Source organism: Diprion similis, chromosome 6 (genome assembly GCF_021155765.1).
Source record: "Diprion similis isolate iyDipSimi1 chromosome 6, iyDipSimi1.1, whole genome shotgun sequence".
NCBI lineage: Eukaryota > Metazoa > Arthropoda > Insecta > Hymenoptera > Diprionidae > Diprion > Diprion similis.
Genome location: NC_060110.1, coordinates 11,891,834 through 11,917,387, shown reverse-complemented (window position 1 = coordinate 11,917,387; position 25,554 = coordinate 11,891,834). Strand labels below are relative to the sequence as shown.

At 34.3% G+C, this 25,554-nt stretch overlaps 5 protein-coding genes across 9 annotated transcripts in view; 3 read left to right on the top strand and 2 right to left on the bottom strand.

Annotated features, from left to right (window-relative positions):
- LOC124407576 (protein crumbs-like) overlaps nt 1-10,917 on the top strand; it is a 32,831-nt gene extending 21,914 nt beyond the window's left edge. For 2 of the 5 annotated variants that reach the window (XM_046883842.1, XM_046883841.1), the window contains 13 exons: nt 89-549; nt 996-1,177; nt 1,521-1,674; nt 2,212-2,673; nt 3,769-4,504; nt 4,805-5,207; nt 5,633-6,085; nt 6,203-7,784; nt 7,946-8,318; nt 8,529-8,844; nt 9,030-9,347; nt 9,482-9,577; nt 9,772-10,917. In XM_046883842.1, the coding sequence (XP_046739798.1) occupies nt 89-549; nt 996-1,177; nt 1,521-1,674; nt 2,212-2,673; nt 3,769-4,504; nt 4,805-5,207; nt 5,633-6,085; nt 6,203-7,784; nt 7,946-8,318; nt 8,529-8,844; nt 9,030-9,347; nt 9,482-9,577; nt 9,772-9,999 (5,764 nt within the window). In that variant the 3' untranslated portion in view covers nt 10,000-10,917. The remainder of the gene's footprint in view (nt 1-88; nt 550-995; nt 1,178-1,520; nt 1,675-2,211; nt 2,674-3,768; nt 4,505-4,804; nt 5,208-5,632; nt 6,086-6,202; nt 7,785-7,945; nt 8,319-8,528; nt 8,845-9,029; nt 9,348-9,481; nt 9,578-9,771) is intronic. The other 3 variants (XM_046883844.1, XM_046883843.1, XM_046883845.1) reach the window with 3 other exon arrangements.
- A 1,786-nt stretch (nt 10,918-12,703) lies between these two features.
- LOC124407601 (endonuclease G, mitochondrial) lies at nt 12,704-14,969 on the bottom strand. Its single transcript, XM_046883894.1, has 5 exons — nt 14,624-14,969; nt 14,257-14,450; nt 13,762-13,998; nt 13,428-13,608; nt 12,704-13,166 (listed from the first exon to the last, which is right to left on the bottom strand). Exons 1-5 carry the CDS (start codon nt 14,870-14,872, stop codon nt 13,062-13,064), a joined length of 966 nt encoding a protein of 321 aa, XP_046739850.1. The 5' UTR covers nt 14,873-14,969; the 3' UTR covers nt 12,704-13,061.
- Nucleotides 14,970-15,360: 391 nt separating this feature from the next.
- LOC124407617 (kinesin-like protein Nod) lies at nt 15,361-20,003 on the top strand. The gene is made up of 10 exons (XM_046883914.1): nt 15,361-15,426; nt 15,616-15,953; nt 16,888-17,198; nt 17,419-17,633; nt 17,816-18,380; nt 18,576-18,627; nt 18,692-18,787; nt 18,881-19,302; nt 19,522-19,606; nt 19,913-20,003. The coding sequence occupies exons 2-10, from the start codon at nt 15,651-15,653 to the stop codon at nt 19,934-19,936; spliced, it is 2,073 nt and encodes a 690-aa protein (XP_046739870.1). The 5' UTR covers nt 15,361-15,426; nt 15,616-15,650; the 3' UTR covers nt 19,937-20,003.
- A 276-nt stretch (nt 20,004-20,279) lies between these two features.
- Nucleotides 20,280-22,461, top strand: LOC124407600 (kinesin-like protein KIF22-B). Its single transcript, XM_046883893.1, has 3 exons — nt 20,280-21,755; nt 21,833-21,917; nt 21,993-22,461. Exons 1-3 carry the CDS (start codon nt 20,887-20,889, stop codon nt 22,014-22,016), a joined length of 978 nt encoding a protein of 325 aa, XP_046739849.1. The 5' UTR covers nt 20,280-20,886; the 3' UTR covers nt 22,017-22,461.
- A 161-nt stretch (nt 22,462-22,622) lies between these two features.
- LOC124407592 (cell cycle checkpoint control protein RAD9A) lies at nt 22,623-25,480 on the bottom strand. The gene is made up of 6 exons (XM_046883878.1): nt 25,261-25,480; nt 24,782-24,984; nt 24,174-24,338; nt 23,840-23,999; nt 23,527-23,698; nt 22,623-23,374 (listed from the first exon to the last, which is right to left on the bottom strand). The coding sequence occupies exons 1-6, from the start codon at nt 25,292-25,294 to the stop codon at nt 22,702-22,704; spliced, it is 1,407 nt and encodes a 468-aa protein (XP_046739834.1). The 5' UTR covers nt 25,295-25,480; the 3' UTR covers nt 22,623-22,701.
- Nucleotides 25,481-25,554: the final 74 nt, after the last annotated feature.

Here is a 25,554-nt window from a genome sequence, read left to right as displayed (position 1 = left end):
TAAACTGTAATCAAATACATTTACCGATAGGCTGAGGTCATTTTTATCTCATATTTAACTAACCGATAGCAACCCCATTATATTTTAGATATCGAGGTATCAACTGTGAAATCAACATCGATGAATGCCTGAATAACCCTTGTCTAAATAACGGCGAGTGCTTTGATAATTATGGTGGATACATATGCCAATGTCCCATGGGTTTCGAGGGCCAAAATTGTGAATTAAATTTGAACGAATGTCTGTCCAACCCTTGTACCAATGGAGGCAATTGCATCGATGAAGTTGGCACTTATCATTGTAACTGTTTGTCCGGATATACTGGTAGACACTGTGAATTACACGGTCTTTGTGAAAACGCAGCTTGTCCATCCAACAGTATTTGTATACCCGACAATCACGGACCGCAGTGTGTATGCAATCCTGGATTTATGGGGATTCCACCAAATTGCACGGTTAATTTCTGCGCGAACAATCCATGTTTAAACGGAGGTACCTGTACAAGTAATCAGGATGGATTCAATTGTACATGCCCCATTGAGTGGATGGGTAAGTCGATAATTTGATTATCTATGGAACGTCGACAATTTGTGCAGTTCTCTAAATTTACCCTTTTACTTTTGCGACAAAAGATTTAGTTGTTATTTGAATGTGCGACTTCAGAAATACTCACAGTTATGGTTGGATTACTTTACGAATCCAAAATTTCAATTTCCAATTGAACAAATGTTTCAAAGGATTACCTCTTTACCAGATGTTGCGTGCAATTCTTTGGACCTACGAGAATAAGTTGGATGATCATTGTTCCATAGTATAGAATGACAACAGCAGCAAAATGATTACTGTTTGCATGATTCATTTACCATGTATTACTAAATTTATTTCTATTTCTAATGATTATCCTTGCTTTTGTATGTAATGCGCATGCATTGTTTCCTCACTTCATTGCATTTTGTGATTTTTTGTTCTGTCATGTTTTAATGTTCGCATATTAGGATCATCATGTACAGAACTTGTTTCTGATCAGTGTTCGGCATGTCTGAATGGGGGCACCTGCATTGAAACCGCTCATGGCATTGTTTGTCAATGTCCTAGATTTTGGACAGGACTTCAATGTGAACTACAAATCACCTGTAGAGACATGCCTTGCAAACAAGCATCTGCTTGCCATGATTATGTAAGTATTTCGTGCACATCATCACAAACAGCTACCTCTGATTAAATCTCTATTTCAAAATTACCACAGTTCTCATAAATTTATATGATATTTTTCTCAATCTTATTGGTCCGTTATTGTATCTGATCTCGTGACTTGACCAATAATTGGACTTCAATTTTCATATATTTTTTTTTTTTTGAGTAACTGAATTACAATTTCGAGTCAATGTACTCAGCTTTTCCCCTACCTTAATTCAGTAATTTAATACATCAGTAGGTTATTCACAGAACATACTTTATGGTACTTTAATATTACTGTGTTAACTTACTCGCACGCTTTATCGTTGATATTTACTACTCAGTCAGGAGGCTACTACTGCAGTTGTGAACCTGGATGGACTGGGCCCGAGTGCTCAATTGATTTGGACGAATGTGCGAGTGACCCTTGTCGTAATGGTGCGACTTGCATTGACCAGTTAAATAGTTACTACTGTCAGTGCCTCTCTGGCTATACTGGTAAATTTAATAATTTACGTTGCTCCTTGTAACTTATAACTCATTTGAAACCAGTAGCCATTATGTGTTTGAATCTAGTAAAAGTCTGAAGACACTTATTTGATTTTGAAACATGTCAGGTCCATAATATACATATGTTACATATGTATATATAGAATTGAATCTTGATGTTTGTGATTAAAACGCAACGTGGAATTTTCTCATCAATACATCACATAATATTTGGCTTGTTGCATACTTAACATTCATCGGTGTTTGCTGTAATGTGCATGTCTCACAACATAATGAATATTTTCTTAATTTTTCTGAAACTCTTTGTGTGAATGAATATAATTAAAAATTCTACTGCTTCGTATAGTTGTTCTGACGCTCAATACTCTACATCTTGTTTTGCACTCACATTCTAAACTCAAATTATTGTGTCAATCTGGTTTTTTTAATATTTGAGCATTTGTTTTGATTATCCTCATGAACTCGTTTTTCTATTTCTTGCTCTAAGCCTACTGTGAAATTGCAATAAAGTTAATGTTTCAACAGGTAAAAACTGCCATATTGACATTGACGAGTGTCTTTCGCAACCTTGCCAAAACGGAGGCAAATGCATCAACAAAATTAATGGCTACTCTTGCAATTGTACTCGCGATTTTGTGGGAGATAATTGCGACCGAGAATATGATGCTTGTGCAATTAATCCCTGTGTGAATAATGGTACTTGTACCCTTGTGGCAAGGTCAAGAACAGATTATGACTGCAAGTGCCCCCCAGGATTCATAGGGAAGATTTGCGATATTGATATTGACGAGTGCACTGGTGCAATATGTCCAGATGACAGGGTCTGTGTTGATGCAATAGATGGTTATGAATGTAGATGCAGAGATGGCTATAGAGGCCCAAACTGTACTTTAATTGTTGATCACTGTGCACTTAAACCATGCAACAATGGTTCATGCATTGATTTAAGTGACAATTACGAGTGTGAATGCAATAAAGGATACACAGGCAAGGGAAATTCGTGAACCTGATTCACTTTTATCATTGAATTATTGTATTGTGCTGACGATAAGTTAACGGACACAAATGAAATCCTAATTCCGAAATACAATTTCAGGAAATTTTTCAATAACTAAATCAAATTGTGCAAATATTCCGTACTTTCCAAGCGTGTATTGTTAGGTATATGTCATGATATGAACTAGTTTCACGTATTATATTATTTAAATTGAAGATTACCCATATTTTAAATTGGTAATAGAACTTTATTTGAGCAGAGCACGCATTTTCCAAGTTTCACTTCATCTGTCATATTTTTCTGTAGCACATCTTATTTCACTATAGGTCTGCAATTGTTGTTGTTGTTGTTGTTGTTGTATTTTGTCTATTCTCCAAAGCATTCAATAACTTTACCGCTATGTCACTGCAGTTCCACAGTACCGTTGTTCCAGTACCGGTTACGTGTAACTGGAAAGTTAGTGAATAAGTCCATCGATCATGAAATTCGTGTTACAACTATTACTAATCCATTTTTTTGTCAATACCCTTTTTAACCCTTATTTTCATTTTGTTTGCTGTTCGATTGCTTATTTTCTACTAAGGACACAATGAACAGTTCAATAATATTATTATTATGTTGCATAGGTAATTAATAACGAGAATTAAAACTAGAAATGGTCATTTCCTTGTGTACAACCTCTTTAGATTATTGCAGAACTTATTGGTTGACACTTGAAGAATAATATAGAAAAAAGTGTGTTATTCCTTGAAACAAGATTTTGAATTGCACAGTAACGCAGGTCGAAAATCGTATGGATAATTTTTTTTATTTAATATTTTATGACTGCACCATAATTGTCTCTCAAGGAAACATCTTTTTTTTTTGAGCTGAAAAAGTCGAATATTTTTATTGGATGTAAGTAAATAGAAACAGAATGATGTGCCTCATTTTGCCATGGTGCCCTATTACCAGGTACGACTTGACCCCATTTATAAGATCTTAAGTTACATCAAACTCTGAAATCCTTGACTTATAGTCAGCACATTATGATATTGTTTTATACAGCAAATAATCATTATTAATCAGAACTTTTGTCAATCTAGGTACAGCCTGCGATCAAGATGTGGATGAGTGTTTGATGTACGGGAACTCCTTGTGCAACAACGGAATTTGTGTAAATACAAATGGAAGTTACGATTGCTTCTGCAGACCAGGTTTCTCAGGAGATCATTGTGAGATGGAAATTGATGAATGTTTATGTGGTCCATGTAAAAATAATGCAACGTGCATTGACCGAATAAATGCATTCGAATGTAGTTGTCAGCAAGGTTATGCTGGCAAAACTTGCGATATAGATGTGGACGAGTGCTTAAGCAATCCTTGCATAAATGGTGCAACTTGTGTAGATAATATTGCATTTTACTCTTGCATATGCTCACTCGGTTTTATTGGAAATAATTGTGAAATAAATATTGATGACTGCCAGTCGTCACCTTGCCTAAATTACGGTGAATGTATTGATGGTATTAATAATTACACCTGTAATTGCACTGATACTGGATTTGAGGGTCCAAATTGCGAGTTCAATATCGACGATTGCCAGTCAGGTCCATGTATGAACGGAGCCAAATGTGTAGATGGTATCCTATCATACAACTGTCAATGTTACGAGGGATACACAGGACTAAATTGTGAAAAAGATGTTGATGAATGCGAAAGTTCGCCTTGCCAGTTTAATGGTACCTGCCTTGAAAGATCAAACCGGGAACTGTATAAGAGTAACGCATCAACTTTACCAGCAATATTCACAAGAAACTTCAGCTATGAGAATGCTAGCGGGTAAGCTGTTATTAACATTACCTAGAGCCATAATGATTTCAGTGTTCACCACAGTTTGCATAACTTACCTTTTAACAAGTAATATCAAGTAACAAGATACAACAATTGACAAAAATATGTATGTGAATACTTGTTAACATGGGCTGTATGTCTCTTACAGAAGCAGGCGGTAAGCTATTATTGTAAACCGTGATTTAAAATTGACCTTATGAATCAATGCCGAACAAACGCCGACACTGAATGGAACTTAAATGATTGCTAAAATGCCATTTATATTAATTATTTTATTTTAATTTTCAGTTACGAATGCATTTGCGTATCGGGTGTAATAGGTAAAAACTGTGAAATAAATATCAACGAATGCGAAAGTAACCCCTGCGTGAGCGGTACATGCATGGACAGAATCGGTGGATATAAGTGCGACTGTGATTATGGTTTTGAGGGTACACATTGCCAAACTGACATCGACGAATGCAAAAAGTATACACCATGCGTAAATGGTACGTGTTTAGATGGAAAAGCGGACTATTCTTGTCTATGTGTCTCTGGATTCGGTGGAAAAAACTGTTCGGTACCATTGATTGGTTGCCAAGGCAATGCATGCCAAAACGGTGGAACATGTTGGCCATACTTGGTCGATGAAACAGAACATAGGTTCAACTGCACGTGTCCTAATGGATTTCATGGGGAAATGTGTGATATTGTAAGTATATTTGTTAATGAAGTTTATTTATATTGGAACCGTCTCAATGGTTTATAATATAATTTATTTCATTTTCTTATCAAACTCAAGGAATTGGTAAATACCAAAGTATTTGATTTATAAATCCTAAGTACTGTAGTACTTTGCACGTGTAATAAGAAATCATCACACGCAGCATTGTATAACCACTAGATCACGCATATATCTCCCTACTTCAAATTTTTTTATATTTCATTAAGTGATTGATGAATTTTTGTAGTTAACATATTCACGGAAGTGGCTAGCATTGGTTTGATTTGTGTAATTCCAAAAATTATCATCTTTATCTTGTTATTATCAAGTCAAACCTCTCGTCTCAATCAGATCTTTACATACATTATGCTTATTGCCTAATAAAATAAATCTCAATGTTTTGTTTATGTTAGGTAACAACTATGTCATTGCAAGGAAGTTCTTATGTACTGGTAAACACAACCAGAGATGAAGGATATGACATACAATTTCGATTTCGAACAACGCTACCTAATGGTTTAATAGCTATGGGTAAAGGTTCCACATTTTACATACTGGAATTAGTTAACGGCAAGTTAAATTTGCATTCCAGTATACTGAACAGGTGGGAGGGTGTTTTCATTGGTACTGGTCTTAATAATTCTCAGTGGCAAAAAGTATTTGTTGCTATCAACACCACGCATATAGTTCTATCTGCCAATGAAGAACAAACGATTTATCCAATCAATCTGAATGAAGGAAATGCTAGCCACACATCCTTTCCAACTACTTACATTGGTGGCACATTATCTTATCTGAGCAGATTGACTCATGGGCCATCATTTTTCATTGGCTGTACCGAAGATGTTATCATAAATGGAGAATGGGTATGTACTTTTTAGTTTTCATAGTAATCTTTTCGCGAACTTTTTGCCAAGTTCGAGCATAAGTGCTTCTTGGTGTAAGAATGGGTGCCAATTAATTCATGTAAACGATTCTTTTAGATATACACTGGGCTGCAATCTAGTTCTGTTCAGATGGTAGACGTAGAATCAGGTTGCCACCGCACAGAGCAATGTTTACCAAATCCATGTAAAAATGGTGGTCACTGCACGGATAGATGGCGAGATTTTTCCTGCATGTGTGAGCGCCCGTATCTTGGTCACACCTGTCAGTATAATATGACGGCTGCCACTTTTGGATATGGAAACATCACTGATGGTTATGTTACAGTAAAAGTAAATGATTTGGCAAGACGTGCAATCAGATCAATTGTAGACATATCAATGTTCATTAGAACTCGACAAGATACAGGTGATATATTTTATTTGGGTTCTGAATCGAGTGCCCAATTTGATGGTAAACAGGAGAAACCTTACATTCGTGCTCTGCTAGAACATGGAGAATTACTGGTACAAATACAGTTCAATGGATCAGAAGCATACACTGTTGGTGGTGTTAAACTAAACCAGGGAAATTATCATCTGATACAAGTTGTTAGGAATGTGACTTTAGTACAAGTTAAAATAAACGGAAGTGAATATTTCCGAAAAACGATCGGTGCTACAGGACAATCAAATGTAACAGTTTTGTACTTAGGCGGTTTGCCTCGTCAGGCGCCTAGATCTAGTAGACAGGCAGACAATCGACAAACAGACATACAACAAACACCTCAGAGCAATTTCAAAGGCATAATACAAGATGTGCAAATATCAAACGGTTCTCAAACTATGGTAGTTGAATTTTATCCACTAAAGGCAAAAGACATACCTACACCAATTGAATTTGGCACGGTCGTACTCGACAGAGAAAAAGTTTTGGAGGGTGTTGTCTCTGATCCGGTTTGCAATAGTAATCCATGTTATCACAATGGAACATGCCATGTTACGTGGAATGACTTTTGGTGTCAGTGTCCGAGAGGATACACGGGTAAGATGTGCCAAGAAATGGAATTTTGTCAGCTGCAGGACTGTCCAACTGGATCAAGGTGTCAGAATTTAGATGATGGATATGAATGTGTAGCAAATGCTACTTTTAATGGCAGTAACGACGTATTTACTTACACATATAAACAATCTGAAGATCAAAATGTAACTGAATCGACAACAGACACTATTGAAATTACATACCGATCACGTACCGGTGGCGTATTGATGCATATAGCACCGAAGAGTGGAAATCAGAATTTTGTAGTGTCTGTTTTCAGAGACAATATCACAATCTCGTGGAGATTAGATTATAATAATCATGGAACTTTATCCTTTGGAAAAAATGAGCCAGATGGAAACTGGACGTCTATTGTGATCAAGTTGAACAATGATTCAATTGAGTCTGGATATGCAAATTCAAACGATGAAACAATACCACATTCAAGTCCAAATTTTAGTTTCTCTATGTGGTATGAGCTGCTGTCTACGGGAACAGTGACGCTGGGTGGTCTCGGTGGTGAATTATCAGACAGAAATGGTTATGTAACCTTCGGGACAAACAGTACCTACAGTGGTGGAAATACTGTTGATGGAAATTCCGTTGAATACCCTCAGCACATGATGACTACTATAACTCCACCACACAGTCTTGTGTTAGGTAGTTAACTTAAAGTATATACACTAAATATTATACATTACCTCCGATCTCAAAGCACAGTTTAATTTAGTCTGTACTGTATAATCCACATTGCTTACAACAATACTACATCATTCATTTATAATGATTATTTGATTATAATTTGAAAAACAAATTTTCAGGTGATGCCTTCAAGGGTTGTCTAGGTGAAGTGAGAATTGGTGCTATGCTCTTGCACTACTTTACTTATGACGAAGTGTATCAGAATGCCAATTTCACACCAACGGAATACCTTTCTCTACAAGTCGTAGGCAATCTGTCCAATTATGAAAATATTGGATGTCGTCTGTGTTTTGAAAGTGATTGTAAAAACGACGGTCACTGCTTAGACGAAGCCAACAGTTACATTTGTGACTGTCTGCCTGGCTATGCAGAAGATGATTGCTCAGTAGATATCGATGAATGTATAGATAACAAATGTAAACATGGATCTATGTGCATGGATAAGATAGCAAACTATACTTGTGAATGCACTAGCGGGTGGCAGGGCTGGCTGTAAGTAATATTGACTTTTTTGCATTTTATAATCAATTTTTAGCAAATGGAGGAAGTTACAAAAACTAAGAGATAACTGGCCAGTGCTTCATATAGATATACACTCGTATTGCTGTTCTATTTCATAACAATAGATATTACAGCTTCACATAAAGTAACTGAGCTAATTGTTAAGAGTCCGTTTAATCTCTGTACTGAAACATATTTCAGTTGTGACGAAGATATCAATGAGTGTGTAAGTGTTACTACTTGTCAGCATGATGGTGTTTGCGTGAATCTCCCTGGGTCATTCCGTTGCGAATGTCCGGATCAATTTACAGGCAATTTATGTGAGGAAGTGAGAATAATTACATGTGAGGACCACAAGTGCAAAAATGGTTCTACTTGTACGGATATAGTTAATGCGAAAACTGGTAATAACTTCACGTGCACATGTATGCCAGGCTTTGAAGGACAATTCTGCGACACCCCATATTGCATGCCCAATAAGTGCCAGCATGGCGGAAGATGTGATTATCTCTATCAGGTACATAATTAGGAAATCATAACTAATACTGGATATGAAAGTTTATAATTTTTCTACTTTTCCTCAATTAAATTGATTTGACTATTGTTTGTAAGCTAAAAAGCTACTAAGTACAGATATCGATGAGAGCTCCTAAATTCGTGGTCTTGTAGGTAAACAAAAAATCTCGTCACTTTATTTTACAGACTCCACAATGTACATGTGTTGCTGGCTACACTGGAATGTACTGTGAAACGGATATAGATGATTGCGCTGCTGATATTAACGGAAATGTTCCGTGCAAAAATGGAGGGAAATGTTTGGATGAGGTGAACAATTTCAAGTGTGATTGTTCTCCTACGGGCTTTAACGGCTCTGACTGTTCAATAGACATTGACGAATGTGCACAGATGCCGGTGAATTGTGAAAATGGTCACTGTGAAAATTTACCAGGAAGTTATCAATGCAGCTGTATCCCAGGTTATTGTGGTAGAAACTGTGAAGTTTTAGATCCGTGTATTCAGGTGAGTTTCTTGAGTGCGGAGAATTTTTAATCACAACCTTGTTTACCAAATAAGTAAGATGTATATGTCGTTTATTACAATATATTTTCCGGTTGAAGTACATTGAACTTTATACACACAAATTCACGTTCTAGAAACCATGCCAAAACGAAGGAACATGCACGTGTCTTGATGATTCTGGTTATATTTGTCACTGCACCTCAGATTACAATGGTCATAATTGTACAGAGGTAAGACAATTCGGCATTGAATCAAATTTTAGTCCCTGGATGTTCAAACCACCCACAATGTTAGAGTTATCACTAGAGCTGCGGTATGGGAGGGAGGAGGGGCAACTCCGAGCTCAAAAGTGCTACATTGTAAAAATTTAATAATGAGAAGTGTTTTCTTGTGATCTTGATGTAATTAATCTTTATTTTTTCAGCCAAAACTCACTTTGGGCAGTCAAGCACTGGATATTGCTGTCATAGTTGGTCCCATTGTGGGTTGTTTACTTCTAATTGGTGCAGGATCATTAATAGCCCTTTTTATGATGGCTCGGAAAAAACGGGCAACTCGCGGTACATATAGCCCCAGTGCTCAAGAATTCAGTAATCCCAGAGTAGAGATGGACAATGTGATGAAACCTCCGCCGGAAGAGAGATTGATCTAGGGAATTTAAAGTGTATAAACAAGAGTTGTCGTCAGTTAAACCTAGTCCCTTGAATAAGTTATTGTTTCGTTTACTCCTCAGCCGCAATGAGATTTTGTAAACAATATTTTTGTCATAACACCAGTTAATAAGAGTATAGATAAGTAATAGAAACGATTGTTTGTACGTACATTAGGCGAATGTTCATTTAGTTTGTGAACTCGCTTATATTGAAACTGATGAATTTTCAATTGAATCAAAATCTAGTTTCTGAAGAGAAAAGACTAAAGCATGTGTCAATCTGAATTGTATTGATCGTTTTACTTTCTAACAGATGACAAATTACCAAAAGTTGTCAAGTTTTACTCATGTACATGAATATTATATTGCGGTTCTTAAAATGCACTACTTACAGTAACTGAATTACTTAGAAACAATTAGGTAATTTTTTTATTTTTATTTGAGCAGCGTAATAAGTAGTGATCGTGATTGAGTTTCAGGATAACTGCTTCATGAGTGCATTTTCCCAAGTTCTGAAAGATTTTTCTATAATTATAATTTGTTATATTGTCATAATTAACAATGAATTTTTCAAGCAGTTTACTTTAGACGCAGTATATATCAAATCAGCCGACAATCAGGTTTATGGAGTTGTTGCTGTTTTGAACGAACGCGAAAACAAGTAGCATCGTTATGCAGTATTGAGTTTTAAACGAAATTCTGACTTTTATTAGCAATTGGGCTACTTGCATCGCACTTTATCTGTCCTGCAATTTCATATGATTTGATAGTCTTTTAAATTTAACTTTTCTCATTATTGACTAGTCAATTTATGACGGTCTTTTAGGATGACAATAATAACACCTGGTATGCAGAAACTGGTGTTATAAAACAAAAAAGAGACCTAAATATGTGTCGTTACAATACATTCCGAAAACATACAAATAAATGCACTCTAGTAGGTTCCTATACATGCTCAGTATAAGATTAACAGTGATACTTAAACTAAACTAAACCATTCAAAGTGTACTTAAGCGATAATAAGTGTCCTTAATGTTGAATAATTTACTTATAATATTGAAAAAGGCATATAAGTATAACGCAACCCGTCCATTTAGTGCCTAATATATATGTACAACCACTCCAGAATGTCTCTATATGTATATATAGAGTTATAGTACTGAAAATATTCCCAATATTTGACTCAATTAAAAGATCTCTGAAGCATAATTTGATGTCTTTACTTAAACGTGAGCAATAACCGCAAATATGAGTGAAGGATTATTGATAATAATAAGAATAATGATATCGATAATTATAATCTATTTATGAACAGTATGAAAGTGCTTGAATCATTTTAGAAATGCATTTTGTTTTGTTTGATGAGTCTGAAAATATGATTTTCAAAACAGCACTCTGTTAATTATTCTTGTAAATACTGTAGATTATAAGTTAAGGATAATAATAGTGGTTTTTATGGATAAGATTTCTATACATATTTAGTATTTAAAATTGATTTTTAATTTGGTATGTAACATTTACCATGACGACCAAAGTAATTGTAGTGAAAGTTTTCGATTGTAGGAAAGAATTTCAACGAATTTAATTTTTACAAATGACTGGATTGGGAGAATTTTACGATTTTACAAAGTCGTGTTATTCGTCTTGTATAATGTTCGGGGTTAAAGTTTGAGTTTCTGTGAACAAGAATGATTTGCATACATTGCAACATTGATCAGTATGTTTACACTAAATCGAAATCACTGTGGCGTTTAGTAACTGCAACTTGCATGCAGAATTTTCTTTTGATTCATAGTTTATGTAAGAGTTGACTGCATTCACTTATACATATATATATATACATACATGTATATGCATGACACACGCATATATCAGAACTATATATATATAGTTCTGCTTACATAAAACTTCAGTTGTAATAATAAGATCAGAATTATAGTATATCTGTAATAAAATTTATTTGCAAAATATCCACTCGTAGTACACAGCTATACGGTAGCAGCAAGTCTAATATGAAATACAACTTCAATCAGTATCAAATTAATTTCGAAACAGGTATTAATGAACATATTTCATAGAGAGAGAATAGGTCTGTACGAAGTTTATATAATTACTTTTACAATTCGTAAAACAGAAAATCATCAAACAGTGCTCCTTTACTATATTAAAGCATATAAATCAGCTTGTTGTACAAAATAAAATTGTATACATTTATTCCAAAACATGTAAATATAAAATTTTTATTTTTTTTTACAGAACTTGAATGAAAAATGTTTGGATGGTAAATTTACCCCATATTACTCTGAAATTCATTGATATTAAGTTAATGGGACATGGGCTAGTACAGAATGATGAAATTTGCAAGTCATTTGAAAATATTTATCTGTATATTTTTTTTGCTCATGATGCGGTAATATTTACATTGCGAAAAACCGAAGACAAGAAAAAATTTGTACAGTATCTACATATGAGACCCGATTACTCTGTGTTATTTGAAATTAAAGTAGATCTTAATTTCATTTTTATCCATTTGTAGAACTGGATTCGTGCTCTCAAGTACACCTTAAAGTTCAGCTCAATTTCAATTTGCTGTGGTACAACAGGTCTTGGGTATATTTAAACACGCATTGTGGGTCATGTGGCACCAATAGGAGCTGTTATTTTGTTACTGACTTGAAAGTGAAAATATCATTTACATAACACATAGTGTTTTTTAAGAAACTCAACTATATGTTTTGCTCTCGTTAATTCAAAATTTTAGCTCCGACTGGAAGGGTATATGAGTATTTACAATTCGAACAAAATAAAAGAAATCTATAGATGTAGTCAACAGAAGTAAAATATATTTACAGGGCCGTTTCCTTTGAAGCTGTGTAAAAGAACTATAGGTCAGGTGTAGCAAGCTGCATAATATTTTTATTATGCGATAAAGATTTGATTGAGCAGGCTTCGGATGTAAATAAGGCATTTCTACGTGCAAGCATGTATTCCTTCTGTTCAAAGTCAAGGAAAAGGCCCTATATGTGTATAATTCATTCAATTCCTATTATAGTGATGAAGCATTATGTCCATCCAACGCGTTTTCCATTTATCTTGGATAATTTGTCGCGTGATATTTTATCAAAGAATAAAAGTCCTGCTGCTCGTTCGACACTTTCTGGTGGTACCTGTAATACCAATATTAGGTGTTGTAGAATAGAATCTTATTAGTGTATTTTGAATCCTGTTATATAACAGGGAAATAGGGTTTATATTTAAATCCTGACAAATAAGTGTCTTTAAAGCAATCATATTTCAGACAAAGAATCAAATAATATTCCACAAAATTAGTTTTATATTTTATTGTGTCTGAATAGGTTGATTTATGATTAAAATAGGGTATGATAAAAAATTTCTTTCAAAAAAAGGCTATTTCGACTTTGTTATACCTGAAAACTTGCAAGTGGTGTCGTGCTGTCTATTGGAGCATTTGGCATTACAAAGGCTTCCATTTCTAATCTGCCATCTTTAGTTTGCCCCACGATTACCTTGTAAAAGTGCGTAGGTACAGCCACATGATTTGTGCCAATCACCTCGTATTTTATATACTTTTTACCATCAGCTTCTTTTCTGTTAATACATGTATAATTATTGAATGGCGTTATAACGAAAATGAATAAAAAAGTATGCTACCTGTATGAAGTCAAAGACCCAAACTTTAAGTCATAAATGGCATTAAATGATAAATTCTCATACCACTTGCAAACTTGTACGTGTACTTACTTGGGAAGAAACAACGGCCCTGTACAAACATACACATCTGTGTAAACTTCAGTCATCTTTCTCACATATTTTTCCAGTTTATTCCAAGCATCTCTGTTGAAACCCACCCCTACTTGTGGTGCTATATTTGACAGGAAAAATGTTTGTTCAATGTGTTTTTGATGCGCTTTGTGGTTACCAGCTGCTGCTAAATGCCCACGATCGTAACCACTGTGTTTATAATCTGTATTGTTTGACCTAGCATGAAAAAGCAGAGGGAATTTAATAAACCATCAAATCTTGTTATAACTACTTTGCAATTGTATAAAATATTTACGAGGCTAGAGTTACTAACAGTACCGTAACAAAACATCAGGGTAAAAATCATTATTGTTCAATTGTAAATGATTTTCAGGGAATTGGCTTTTCAAAATATGACTTTTCTCAACATACATTGCTACACGAACATTACGAACTTCAACTTTATGAATATTTGAGGTGAACTGGATACTTTACCTAAAGAATGGATGAATGGTTTCATCAGGTTTGAATTCACACTTCGATCTATCAACGTCTCCATTGGACTTCGCATTGTCCTTCGAAAGGTGCTCAAACACCCAATGGGCAATTCTGTTACGTCTGTCATATGACAGTACAAAATCATCATACGATCTGACATGATCAAGACCAGGGAAACCAAACCTCATTATCTATTAGTATTGAAAATGATACGGATTCAACATGTAATTTTGTACGTTGCCTGAAGCTAATTGCAGTTCAAACAAGAAGGATTAAAACTCAGAGATAGATCAAAATTGGGTTGATGTTCTACTTACGAATTGGGTTAGGAAATACTTTACAAATTATAATTTAAATAACATACCTGCGAAGTCCTCGAAGCTGACGTTGAAGGATTCGTTAAATATGAATCGTTATTGTTCGATCCTATAGGAGTTGCTGCTGAGACTGTTCCAAATATTGGAAGTCCTGGCATTTTCTCAATGCTAAACTTCGAGAGAAAACTCGTCTGACAGTTACCATCTTTTGGAACGTGTTTCCATTTCTCAAAAAGCTGCCCCGCATACCATCCTCCGAGACCAACACTGGCTAACGCGGTTATCTTCAAAGCCATTACCTGAAGCTTCTGCTATAATTGGCAACTTGAATCTCTCTCATCAAGTTCTAACAATGCAACTATTGATATAAAATGCTATACCACGTGCCGTAGCAGACGATTTGGCTGATGGCCAAAGAATTTGGCTACCTTTGATCATACCTACATCAGTGTCGGCTGCGCTTACTCAACGTCGAGACTCTCCATTCGCTCGTTTTGACCCATCCGAAGCCAATCAGATTGCAGAATAGATCGGAAGCCGCCAATAGGAGCAATTTTACAGCCTAAATTTTGACAATTCGTGGCGCGGCGTAGACTGAAGTTTTCAACTTCAGCGCGTGAAAATATATCATATCATCAAACGTCGCCGCGCTGCAAATTTCGATGATTCTTGCGACTCGTCATTTGTTTTAGATCATCGTTTGAGATGGAGTTCAAATATAAGAAGGACGCAAGACGTAACGGATCCTTCTAATTACGCGGGACTTGCCTAGACTTGTAGCGAGTTTAGATTCGGAATCTCTCTAATGTAGCGGTGGTTCCACAATACCGTCGAGTTATATATTTCAAAGGTAAAATATATACGATTCACAGATGCTTTAAAAAAATTTTAACGGTTTTTGTTTGTTTTAAAAACGTATGTAGAAACCGATTAGCACTGAATCCTTATAATGAATTTTTATCTGTATTAGAGCTTACGTCTAAAACGCAACATTTTTCCGTTAACGAATCATTAACGAATTCTATCTTCCTAATATTAGTTTATTATAAAGTACATCTGAAAGCTGCAGCAGTTATGGCATCATCATCTAAGAAGAAATGTTCCAATGTACAAGTTACTGTACGCGTCAAACCCAATTCAGATTGTAACAACTCAGTTATATCCAGAGTGCCAGAAGACTCTAGGGCACTAAAAATTAATGGCGAGTTATTTACTTTTGATCATATCAAATGGGAGAATGCATCGCAGGAACGTGTTTATAAGGTAGCTGCATATTCCATTGTTGAGAAAACACTCCAGGGCTACAGTTCTACAATTTTAGCATACGGTCAAACTGGAAGTGGAAAATCTTATACAATGGGCACGCTGCTTCCACTGGTAATAAGTTATTGTACTTACATAAAAGTTCAATTGCTCTTTTATGTTCAATACTGATTGTAAGCTTAATTTGATCCAATTTTTCACTGTATATTTTTATTTTCTTACTGTATGAGAGGACTTATTTCAGAGTCCGACTGATTGTGAGATTATAGTGTGAGATAAACCATCTTCAAGTACCAAAAAAGACTGACCGTAAATTTTAGTACGGTACATATGCTTTTCAATTTTACATTCAGTGTTTGACACGATGAATAAATTTTTCAATACAAATTCACTGGTTGTTTATTCCTCAATAAGCTTCAAACTTGAAACCGAATATTTCTATGCAAGATTTTCGAGAATGTTCGTAACTGGATGTTTGAGCTGTGAATGGCTTTTTCATATATTTGAAAAATTGAAAGCATGATTATTTTTCCAGACCTCTTCTTAATTTAATTTGTACATTGCAGATGGAGAAATTTTACAGTAAACTTAATTTAATCAAAATTAGAAAATATACATTCGACTGACAATTAAGTTTTTTCAAGCTGAAATAATTCCAAAAAAAAATTTATTTTGAAACATAGGTAGACTTGAAAATATTAATATATTAGTATATGCCTTTGTCATTAGTATTAGGAACAGAGAAATATTGAACAAAACAAAAAGAAAATCATTTAGTAATTTACGTTAATTATAATTTTTGTAAACGCAGATTGAATTCAAAGGGTTGATTACAACTATATAGCATTGGTTTCATGCACCATTGAAATTGAATTTTTACAATTAAAAAGTAAAACTTAAAAAGAGGGTCGTATTACATTCAGTCCTTTGTAACTTTTCTCATTTTGTTGAGAACATTACATAAAACAATACCCATGTTTTCTTAAGATATGTATGAGTTGTGATATACAGTGGCTATATAAGACTTGTGAACAAATTTTTTGTATAGCTGAATAGTTGGAAAACCACTGGCTTGATACAGCGATGCGTGAAGCATGTCTTTGAGCAGATTGCAATTGAAGTTTCGGTGTCAATAATAGAAATATTTGATGAAGAACCTCACGATCTACTGAATATGGGGGTTGCACTTAAGATGCATAAACACGCAGCAATCAATCCAAAAGTTCAAAAAATCGAAACCAAAGAAGAAGGATTTCAACTCATTAAAGCAGCTCTTGAATTGAAGCAAGAACAACTGTTGCCATTGAATGATCCGCAATCACACACAATCGTGACGCTTCACCTTAAGATTCCAGATGGGTAAATAATCATGTGATATCCAATTTTACTCATATTGGTATTTGTAATAACTGTGAAAATCCAAATCCAATTAGATCGAGTTTTTGGATAGCAAGTAATGCTGCAATCTAAAGTCTATGATCAATCTATTTTACCATATTTTGCTATACAATTACAGATTTTTTGTATAACTTATATTTAACATATGCTATAAGTGAATTGTAAAAAAATAATGTTGCAGAGAAAAGTTACTGGAATCAAAATTAAATCTAGTAGATCTTGAAGGATCAGAAATTTTCGACCAAACGGAAACTGAGAATAATCCAACATTTGTTAAAAAGGGTCATGTTAATAAAAATCTTTCAATATTAAATAGAGTGATTACATCAATTCCAGCAGCTAAGGATTCTGTTTCAACAGTGCGCGATAATAGTACGTTAACGTCAGTTTTGAAAGGTGATTATTAATCATATACCTGAACAATTTTATTTTACTACCACACTTTGTTATTGCGCTCAACTTCGTTCGCACATATTCCAAGGCTCCAAACACATTTTTCAACTTATGGTTATCCTTGTTGATGGGCCAAATCGTATCTCTATGTGTAAGCATTTTTTTTCAAACTGATTCCCTTGCAGGTTTCTTAGATGGCAGGAGCCTGATATCTTTGGTTGCTTGCGTGACTACTGATCCATCTCAATACAGTAATACTATGAAGACACTACACTTTGCTGAACATATGAAGACTGCGGAAATACACACTTTGCAAATGAACGGTACTACTTCGTGTACCAAATTTACTGATCAGCTGAAAGACACGACTCGACAACTTTCAGCTCTATTATCACCAGCTGAAAGCAATATTCTAATTTCGCATCCTGCAACAGATCCCGTGTCGGAATCGTCATCAAACTACAAGATTAAAAGTTGTACTGTAATTCTCAAAAAGACTGACACAAATTTTTATCGAGCTCAAATGAAAGAGGATCCTAAAGAAAATGAAGCGCGATTAAAGCCCACAGACACACTTACAAAAAATGAACAACTGGGATTGATCTCTGTCGAGCCTTTACATTCATTGGCTTCAACAGTCTCTATTGGCGAACTACAAACTGAAAGTGAATATGAAACTCGTGTAAGCTCAAACTTGACCAGAACAGAGGAATATCAATATGATACGCTTCAAAAAGATAGTTGTTCAAGGTATATGCTTATTCATATCCCGAATGCTTATTGATGTATCCTTTGGTCACAGCACATTCGCAAAATGTTAATACATAACGTAAATGTTGCTACCCCAATGTTATACAGATAGTAAATTATTAATATCAATTTTTTAATATACAGATTCATAGTTTCTAATACAGGAATTCATCAATGAGTGATTACTTTTTGCAGCTCCCCAGAAGATAAAACTAATGCAAACCTACACCTACCAGTGAAAATGGAGGTGAGAAATCGATGCGTATTAGATTGTACGTGTCTGAGAAAATAATTTATCTCTTTTTTTACAGATATCTGCAGAAATGCAACGTGAATGCTCAGCTTTTGATTTTGAATTACGGAGTCCGTTCTTAGCAATGCAACCACAATTTGTTCATCAAGCTTCAGTAAAAGAATCAAATCACTCGGAAAATAAATTTTTAAAAGTGAACTCCTGAAAATAGAGAATACTAAAACTTTCATATTATTCAACTTTACAGACCGTGACGAGTGATGATCAGGAAAAAGCTGGACTTTATCACCAACGAGGAAATCTGATAAAAAGGATGAATGCTGTTATAACAACTGATTTTTCTGGACCCTCAAACACAGAACTACGTGATGCTGGTAAAATCTCAGAACGTAAACAAAGTGATTGTCCCAGTTCAAGAAAAATGATGAAATTTACTGAGAACTGTTTACAATCGATGTTGAAGCAAGATCCAGGTTCACAGAGATCGAATCATGAACGTTCAGACAATGACCATTCTGACAACACTCAAAATAAAACAAAAGAGTTGAAACGCAAAAGAATGGCACATAGTAACAACATTTTAAGAATATTAAACTCCGGTACTGCAGAACAACTAACAGCCTTGCCACTAATTGGATGGAAAACAGCGATAACAATATATCAATACAGGTAATAGCAATTTCGATTTAATTATTTGAAGCGCATTTGTGACTGAAAATGCAATTTTCAAAACTTCTATCTCCAAAAGTGAGTTATCTAAAATCCTGATCATCTATGTTACTCAGCTTTGGATAGTCATAAACATAGTGATAAAAAATGTACAAGTTCAAAGCACACTTGGTAAATTATGCTATACCAATGTAACCATAAGTAATTGCATCATTCCAGATTGATACATGGAAACTTCAGATCTTTAAAAGATTTAGAGAACATCCCCGCTTGGAGTAAAAAAGTTTGTGACAGATTTTTTGCGGTAAGTTGTAATACTGAAAACCAATAAACTCATGCTTCGATTCTGAAGGTAACTCAGGACCAAAGTTTCCATAATCAAAGTCGTTTAGACATCCTTTTTCAACCGTATACTGGGTGTGTTTCTGGTTGTGTGCAAAACGTTGAGATGTATTTTTTTAATGTATGGAGTTACTGGTCCTATGTCTGAGCATCCTCAGTAGCACAACACCAAGAAATATGTTCCTATAGTTCTGCGATATGTATGTTATTTGAGTAATTCTATTGTATGTGTATAACATGTATTAATTATTTGCCTTAATTGTTTCAGGCAAACAACGTGTATCTGGAATAGTATTTCATATGCTTGCAGACCAAAAGTGGTATTTTTTTTACGATTTTGTATCTACATGTGCGCAATATCAACAAAATATATAATATATTTAATTACTTACTTGCGAATTTTAACTACCACGTTTTTATATTTATTTCATAAGTTCTTTTTTGCTCGATTCTGCGATAAAAAATCGTAGTCACTTGAAACAAAGTATTCACAAACTTTCGATTTATTGTTTCAGTAAGATGTTTCAACAATTATTCTTAAAATCATGCTATATAACTCATAAAGTCGGAAAATTTGAATTTATCACCACTGACTTTTAACTGGTCTTACTGGGAACACTGGGAATAACTTTCAACTAATTGTTAAAGAAATAATTTCTCACTTTTTAATCCGTTTTGCAGGATATTAACATATTCCTTTGTTATAAATAAGAGACACGATAATGATGACTGAAACTGAATGAAGGAACTTTTTAAAATTTTAATTTTCAGGCCGGTTGCGCAAGATTTGAACTTGAACTCGTACACGCAACTGTAGAATTTAGAGCTGGTCAATAGAAGAAATAAATAGTACCATAGTGTTTACGTGCGCTTGATCCCGTATATTTTCATCAAAAATATCTCATGTCATAGTTCTAGGAATTCATGGTTCTCATAATAAGATAAACAATAAATAGTAAGTGTAGCTGCCTAGCTGGAATATTGAGAACCACTCTGTTATTGGGATTAATTCTAGCTTTAGACTCAGTAGTGTCTGATATTCAAACTTGTAAACACAGTATTTCTTCATTGGAAGTTAAATGCTTACCTGTAATAACTTGTGAAACGTGTTTGCGGAATTTGAATGAAAATTATATTATTTACATAGATATACCAATAATGATAGTTAATATCAGTATTAATACTATATCATATTGAATAAATTATCATAATTATAAACAATCAATTTATATTATTGTGAGAATGGAACCTGAAATTCACAAGAAAGAGTCAAATCTGGCTGGAACTGATTTTTCTCGTGATAATGGTACGTCTGCAAATGAAGGGAAAATACTATTAAATAGTAATTTTGAAACCGATAGTGCCGGTAAAACTGATGAAGAAACTCAGCGAATTGACAATCAATGGAAAAAAACTCTATTTGGCACCAAAAGAAAATTGGATTCACTGGATGCCCGAGATGAGGAATCTGATATGTCGAACGAAAGATTGCAGAAAACAATTCAATCTACTGTGAGAAAAGTCTTAAAAACCGCTGATAAAAAATTGAATACGAACAAGTCTCATTCATCTGGTAATCACAATACATCTGATGTAAATGAAGCAACACATTATGAAAATTCAGAAACAGAAAATGATACCAAAAATCACGAGCAAGCGAAGCGAATTCAACGTCGCCGAAAGTCTATAATATTTAGTGCAAAACGAAAAATAAATTTTTCGAACAACAAAGACTCCGATGAATCTGCAGATGAGGTGCCTAACAAGCTAAGCCACAGAAAATATAAACTAAAAAATCTTCCAAAACACAAGTTGACCAGTAATATTGGTGAAAAAAAATCTGATAGAAAGCTTCGTCAGAATAAGTCAAAGCTAGCTGGTAATACAAGTAAAGCCAATTACCAAAGTAAAACTGAAGATACCGATGTGGAAACGGAAACACCCTTAACAACAGTCAGCGAAGAGAATCAGGTTATGAATAGTTCACTCACAGAAGTTCAAAGTACTCATAACAGTGACATTTTGAAATTGCTTAACCAGGGTTCGCCAAAAGAATTGGAGTCACTTGCCCGTATTGGACCTAAAACAGCAATGATGCTGGATCAATACAGGTATAATTCACAGTAGTCTTTGAATGCACAAGTATAAAAGCTCAAGCATTAGAGAAAAGTAAATGTATCATTTATAGGAAACTAAATGGGAAATTGGAAACCATTAGGGATCTAGAGAACATGCCTGGATGGTCTCCAAAAGTCTTTAAACAATTTCTTTCGGTATGTAGTTCAAAGTTTCTTCATGTTTGAGTCACCCAAATAATCAGCGTAATCAATTGATCAAATTTCTTTCAGGCTAACAACATTATTCTTGATTGATGTTTGTGATATCAAAATGTCCTGAAGGATATGGTAATCGGAGTGCGGAATTCCTTCTGCTGGTTGAAAAGTATGTGCCTGGTAATTCCATTTTCATGAATACCCATAAATATAGTCAAACGTTGATTTTGCAATATAAATGATATTGTTTCTGTACAGAGTTTTTGTTGTTTTTGAAATGTGTTGTGTTTTGTGCTGGTGAAAATCCAAGTTAATATCGTTGAAGAATATTTGTTTAAATATTAGATTTATTTGGCACCAAATATTTTGTAGCTACAAATTCAATTAACCAATTATAATATATTCTTGATATTTTCAACAATTATTTTGAATCTCAAACGAATGTATTGATTTAATGTACACACTTATAACGTTGAAGCCACCAAAAAATTAAGAAAGTTTACTGTTGGAAAACCGTATGAATTTGTTGTTCTCAATTAGATTTTCCCAAAACTTCTAGGACAATAGTTGAATATTGATATTTTTAGAAGACATATGCTCATTGCGATTACTTGGCCTATAGTACCCTATGGTCATCTGAAAAAGTGATCATAAAATATTAACTATTTATATATAATAATTTGCTTTCCTATTATAAACATACCAGCAGTAACAACCGATTTTGTGATATATAGTAACAAATCTTTCATTTATTTGCAAGGTACAAGGATAAATGTCAGTAATATCAATCACTGTCGTCAGTATCCTCAGCTAAAACAACATCATGTCCTGGAAGCATTCTTGGATCAAATGTTGTTTGAAAACATTTCTTGAAAATGGTCTTCGCTTTTTTACTAGCTGGTTTTGGTGGTGAATTGGGAACAAGATCTTCTTTGACAATTTCTGTAGAGTTAGTTTCCGACCTTGCTGCATCATTTATTATAGTGGAAAAAATTGATTTGGCAGTGTTTTTCGAACTCGGAACTGATATTGAATCAGTTGATATTCGACTGCGATTTTCTGTACTTAGACGAACGTTTGTTTCATAAGCTATATTCGAACTGACTGATTTTATGCCGACAGTTGAAAGTAAACAATCCTCATTTGAGTCAGTGTTCATTAAATCTTCCTGGTGTGACTCATAGTTTTTGTGTACTTTCATATTTGTAACTTCCATAGGTGAAATAGCAGACGTATTGTATCTAGCTTTGACATTTTTTGGTTGATTTCTTGGCTTGCGACTAGCAGATGCATTAGTTTTTTTCGGTATTCGTTTCCTGGCAGCTGCATTTTTAAGCATTGTTTGTTCTCGACTACGAAATGTCGAAGCTTCTGATCGAGTATCTCCTTCAGGGTTTAATGTAGACAAAACTATACTTGATTCAAATGTCAAACTTTTCATTACAAATATCACTGGTCTGGAATAAAAATAAAATAACGTGTAGGCGGTATCTAAAACTGATATTTTCGCGGTATATCATCATAAAATCTTTATACAATTCTCTGTACTGACATTATTTTTTGTAACTTGGGACAGTAATCATTAACATAATACATTTTCACTTCTTACTTTCCTGCTGCTTCAAAGTGTATGCTAACTGGCAAGGACACTGCTTCCGCAAAACTTAGAAGAGCTTTAAATTCTTTTACACAAAAAGTTATAGCAGTATCTTTTCCAATTTTGTGTTCCTCAAATTCTCCAACTCCAAGTGCTAACTGTGTTCTGGTAACTTTGGACAAATCTGCAGCAGTAGTTTGTAATTAATTTAATGATAGTAAGAACATGCAGTGGTTTATTAGTCGCCACAAGAAAAAAAAATTAAGTAGTTGCGAGTAAGTAACAAGTGATACTTCTTCTGAAATGAAGTAAGCGAATTGTTTACCTGAAGTATCGTCAACATAGTTTCTGAGCAATACTTTCTGTGGCGTTACTTCCAAAGTTATTTCAATTAGACCTAGCTGTTGGAAGTTTTGCATTGCATCTGATAGAACTTTGTACTGTGCAGTTAGTTGATTGGGAGATGATTTAGAGGAAAAGGCTGCCTGAAAAAATTTGAACTTATAAAAACTGCATTTTTGTGTCCTCATTGAGCTGGCGGAACAAACTTTACCAATTTTCAAACTGTAACTGGTTTTATTATGATCCTAGGTAAACTTGGAGTTATGAAAAGTGAATAAACGAGTGTGAATGAATTTATAACAGGTGATTCAATTTACCTGTAAAATTTGGCAATCAATAATTGGTAGAAAATGTGTTTTTGTGATGCCATTTTTATACTTCAATACAAAAACAAGTTTACAGCTATTCGCTTCCAAATTTATTTGGCAGGTTTCCACTTGCCGGTCCAAAGTACCTGGTGCTTTAAAAACAGCCATTGCAGACTGCATATGATTTATTATTAACAAATAATACATTGCAGTGGTATATTCAATCATTCAGTGTGTTTAGATCATTGGAGCAAAAAAAAATGAGACAAGTGTATATATATTGTCAGAAGACTGGTATGTCCTGATTAATAAAGAACATTGTAAGAATTATATATAATTAACATATTTAAGAATATTTTTATGGATGATGTTCTACAACAATAGTAATTACATAGGAATTTGCTCAAAACCTAATTTTGTCACAGTAGCTTTTTATTCTTTCATCGCAAGATATACCACTTATTAAACTACAGCTTGTTTTTTAATAAGGGGCTGAAGGGATCTACCTAGAAAATGACATCATTGGCGAAAATAATAACAAGTGTCTGTTTGATTTAGGTAGAAAAAATATGACGCCAGATTATCTAAAATCAATATTAAGTTATTGAATAACTCACGCGCATGGTAACTTGACACCTCAGAGCATCATCTTCCTCCAAATTACCATAACTATAATACGAAAAGTAACTTTCTGAGAATGTGAAACTAGCGTACGCTGATCTAGCCATGTTTACAGTTTGGAATGAAATTCCTGTATCTTGCGGTTTGATGTACATCTCATCCCCAATTTTGGCCAACGAATGAATGGCTTTTGCTAAAACTATGAAGAATCATGGTTTGCAAAAAATAATTTCGAACAATCTTCAATTACTTTCCAAACAAAATCAGTTTCTAATGTCAGTAGCCAGTACGTATTATGTACAGGTATTCTTGAAGAGTCAAGTAAGGGTAATAAATAGTTGAAAGTAGGATAGAGTCTGGAGACGTGAATGCGTAACAAGTAGATTATTGTAAAACGATATATATTACAAAATTGAACATTTCTTGAGTGTAAGTGTTCACATAACCTTAACGAAAAATTCGGATGTAAATATACCTTTGACGTTAGCACCCGGCACTACGCATTTCATTATGAAAAAGTTATTATTACACTATACGAGATTCTCAGGTGATAATCATCGGCTGTCAAGAACTCTTATGCCGAATTAAAAATTAAAATAGAACCAGATCAAAGTCAAAGGCCTCTTCCCGCGCCGTGAACACACTTGTTTTCAAACACCGCTAACGAGGCGCGAGAAAGGGACGAAAATCCAAATAGAATCTTTATTCACTGTTATTTCTTACGTCCGTGATTTCATCGGATCAAGTTTTCGAGTTGAAATATTAATGT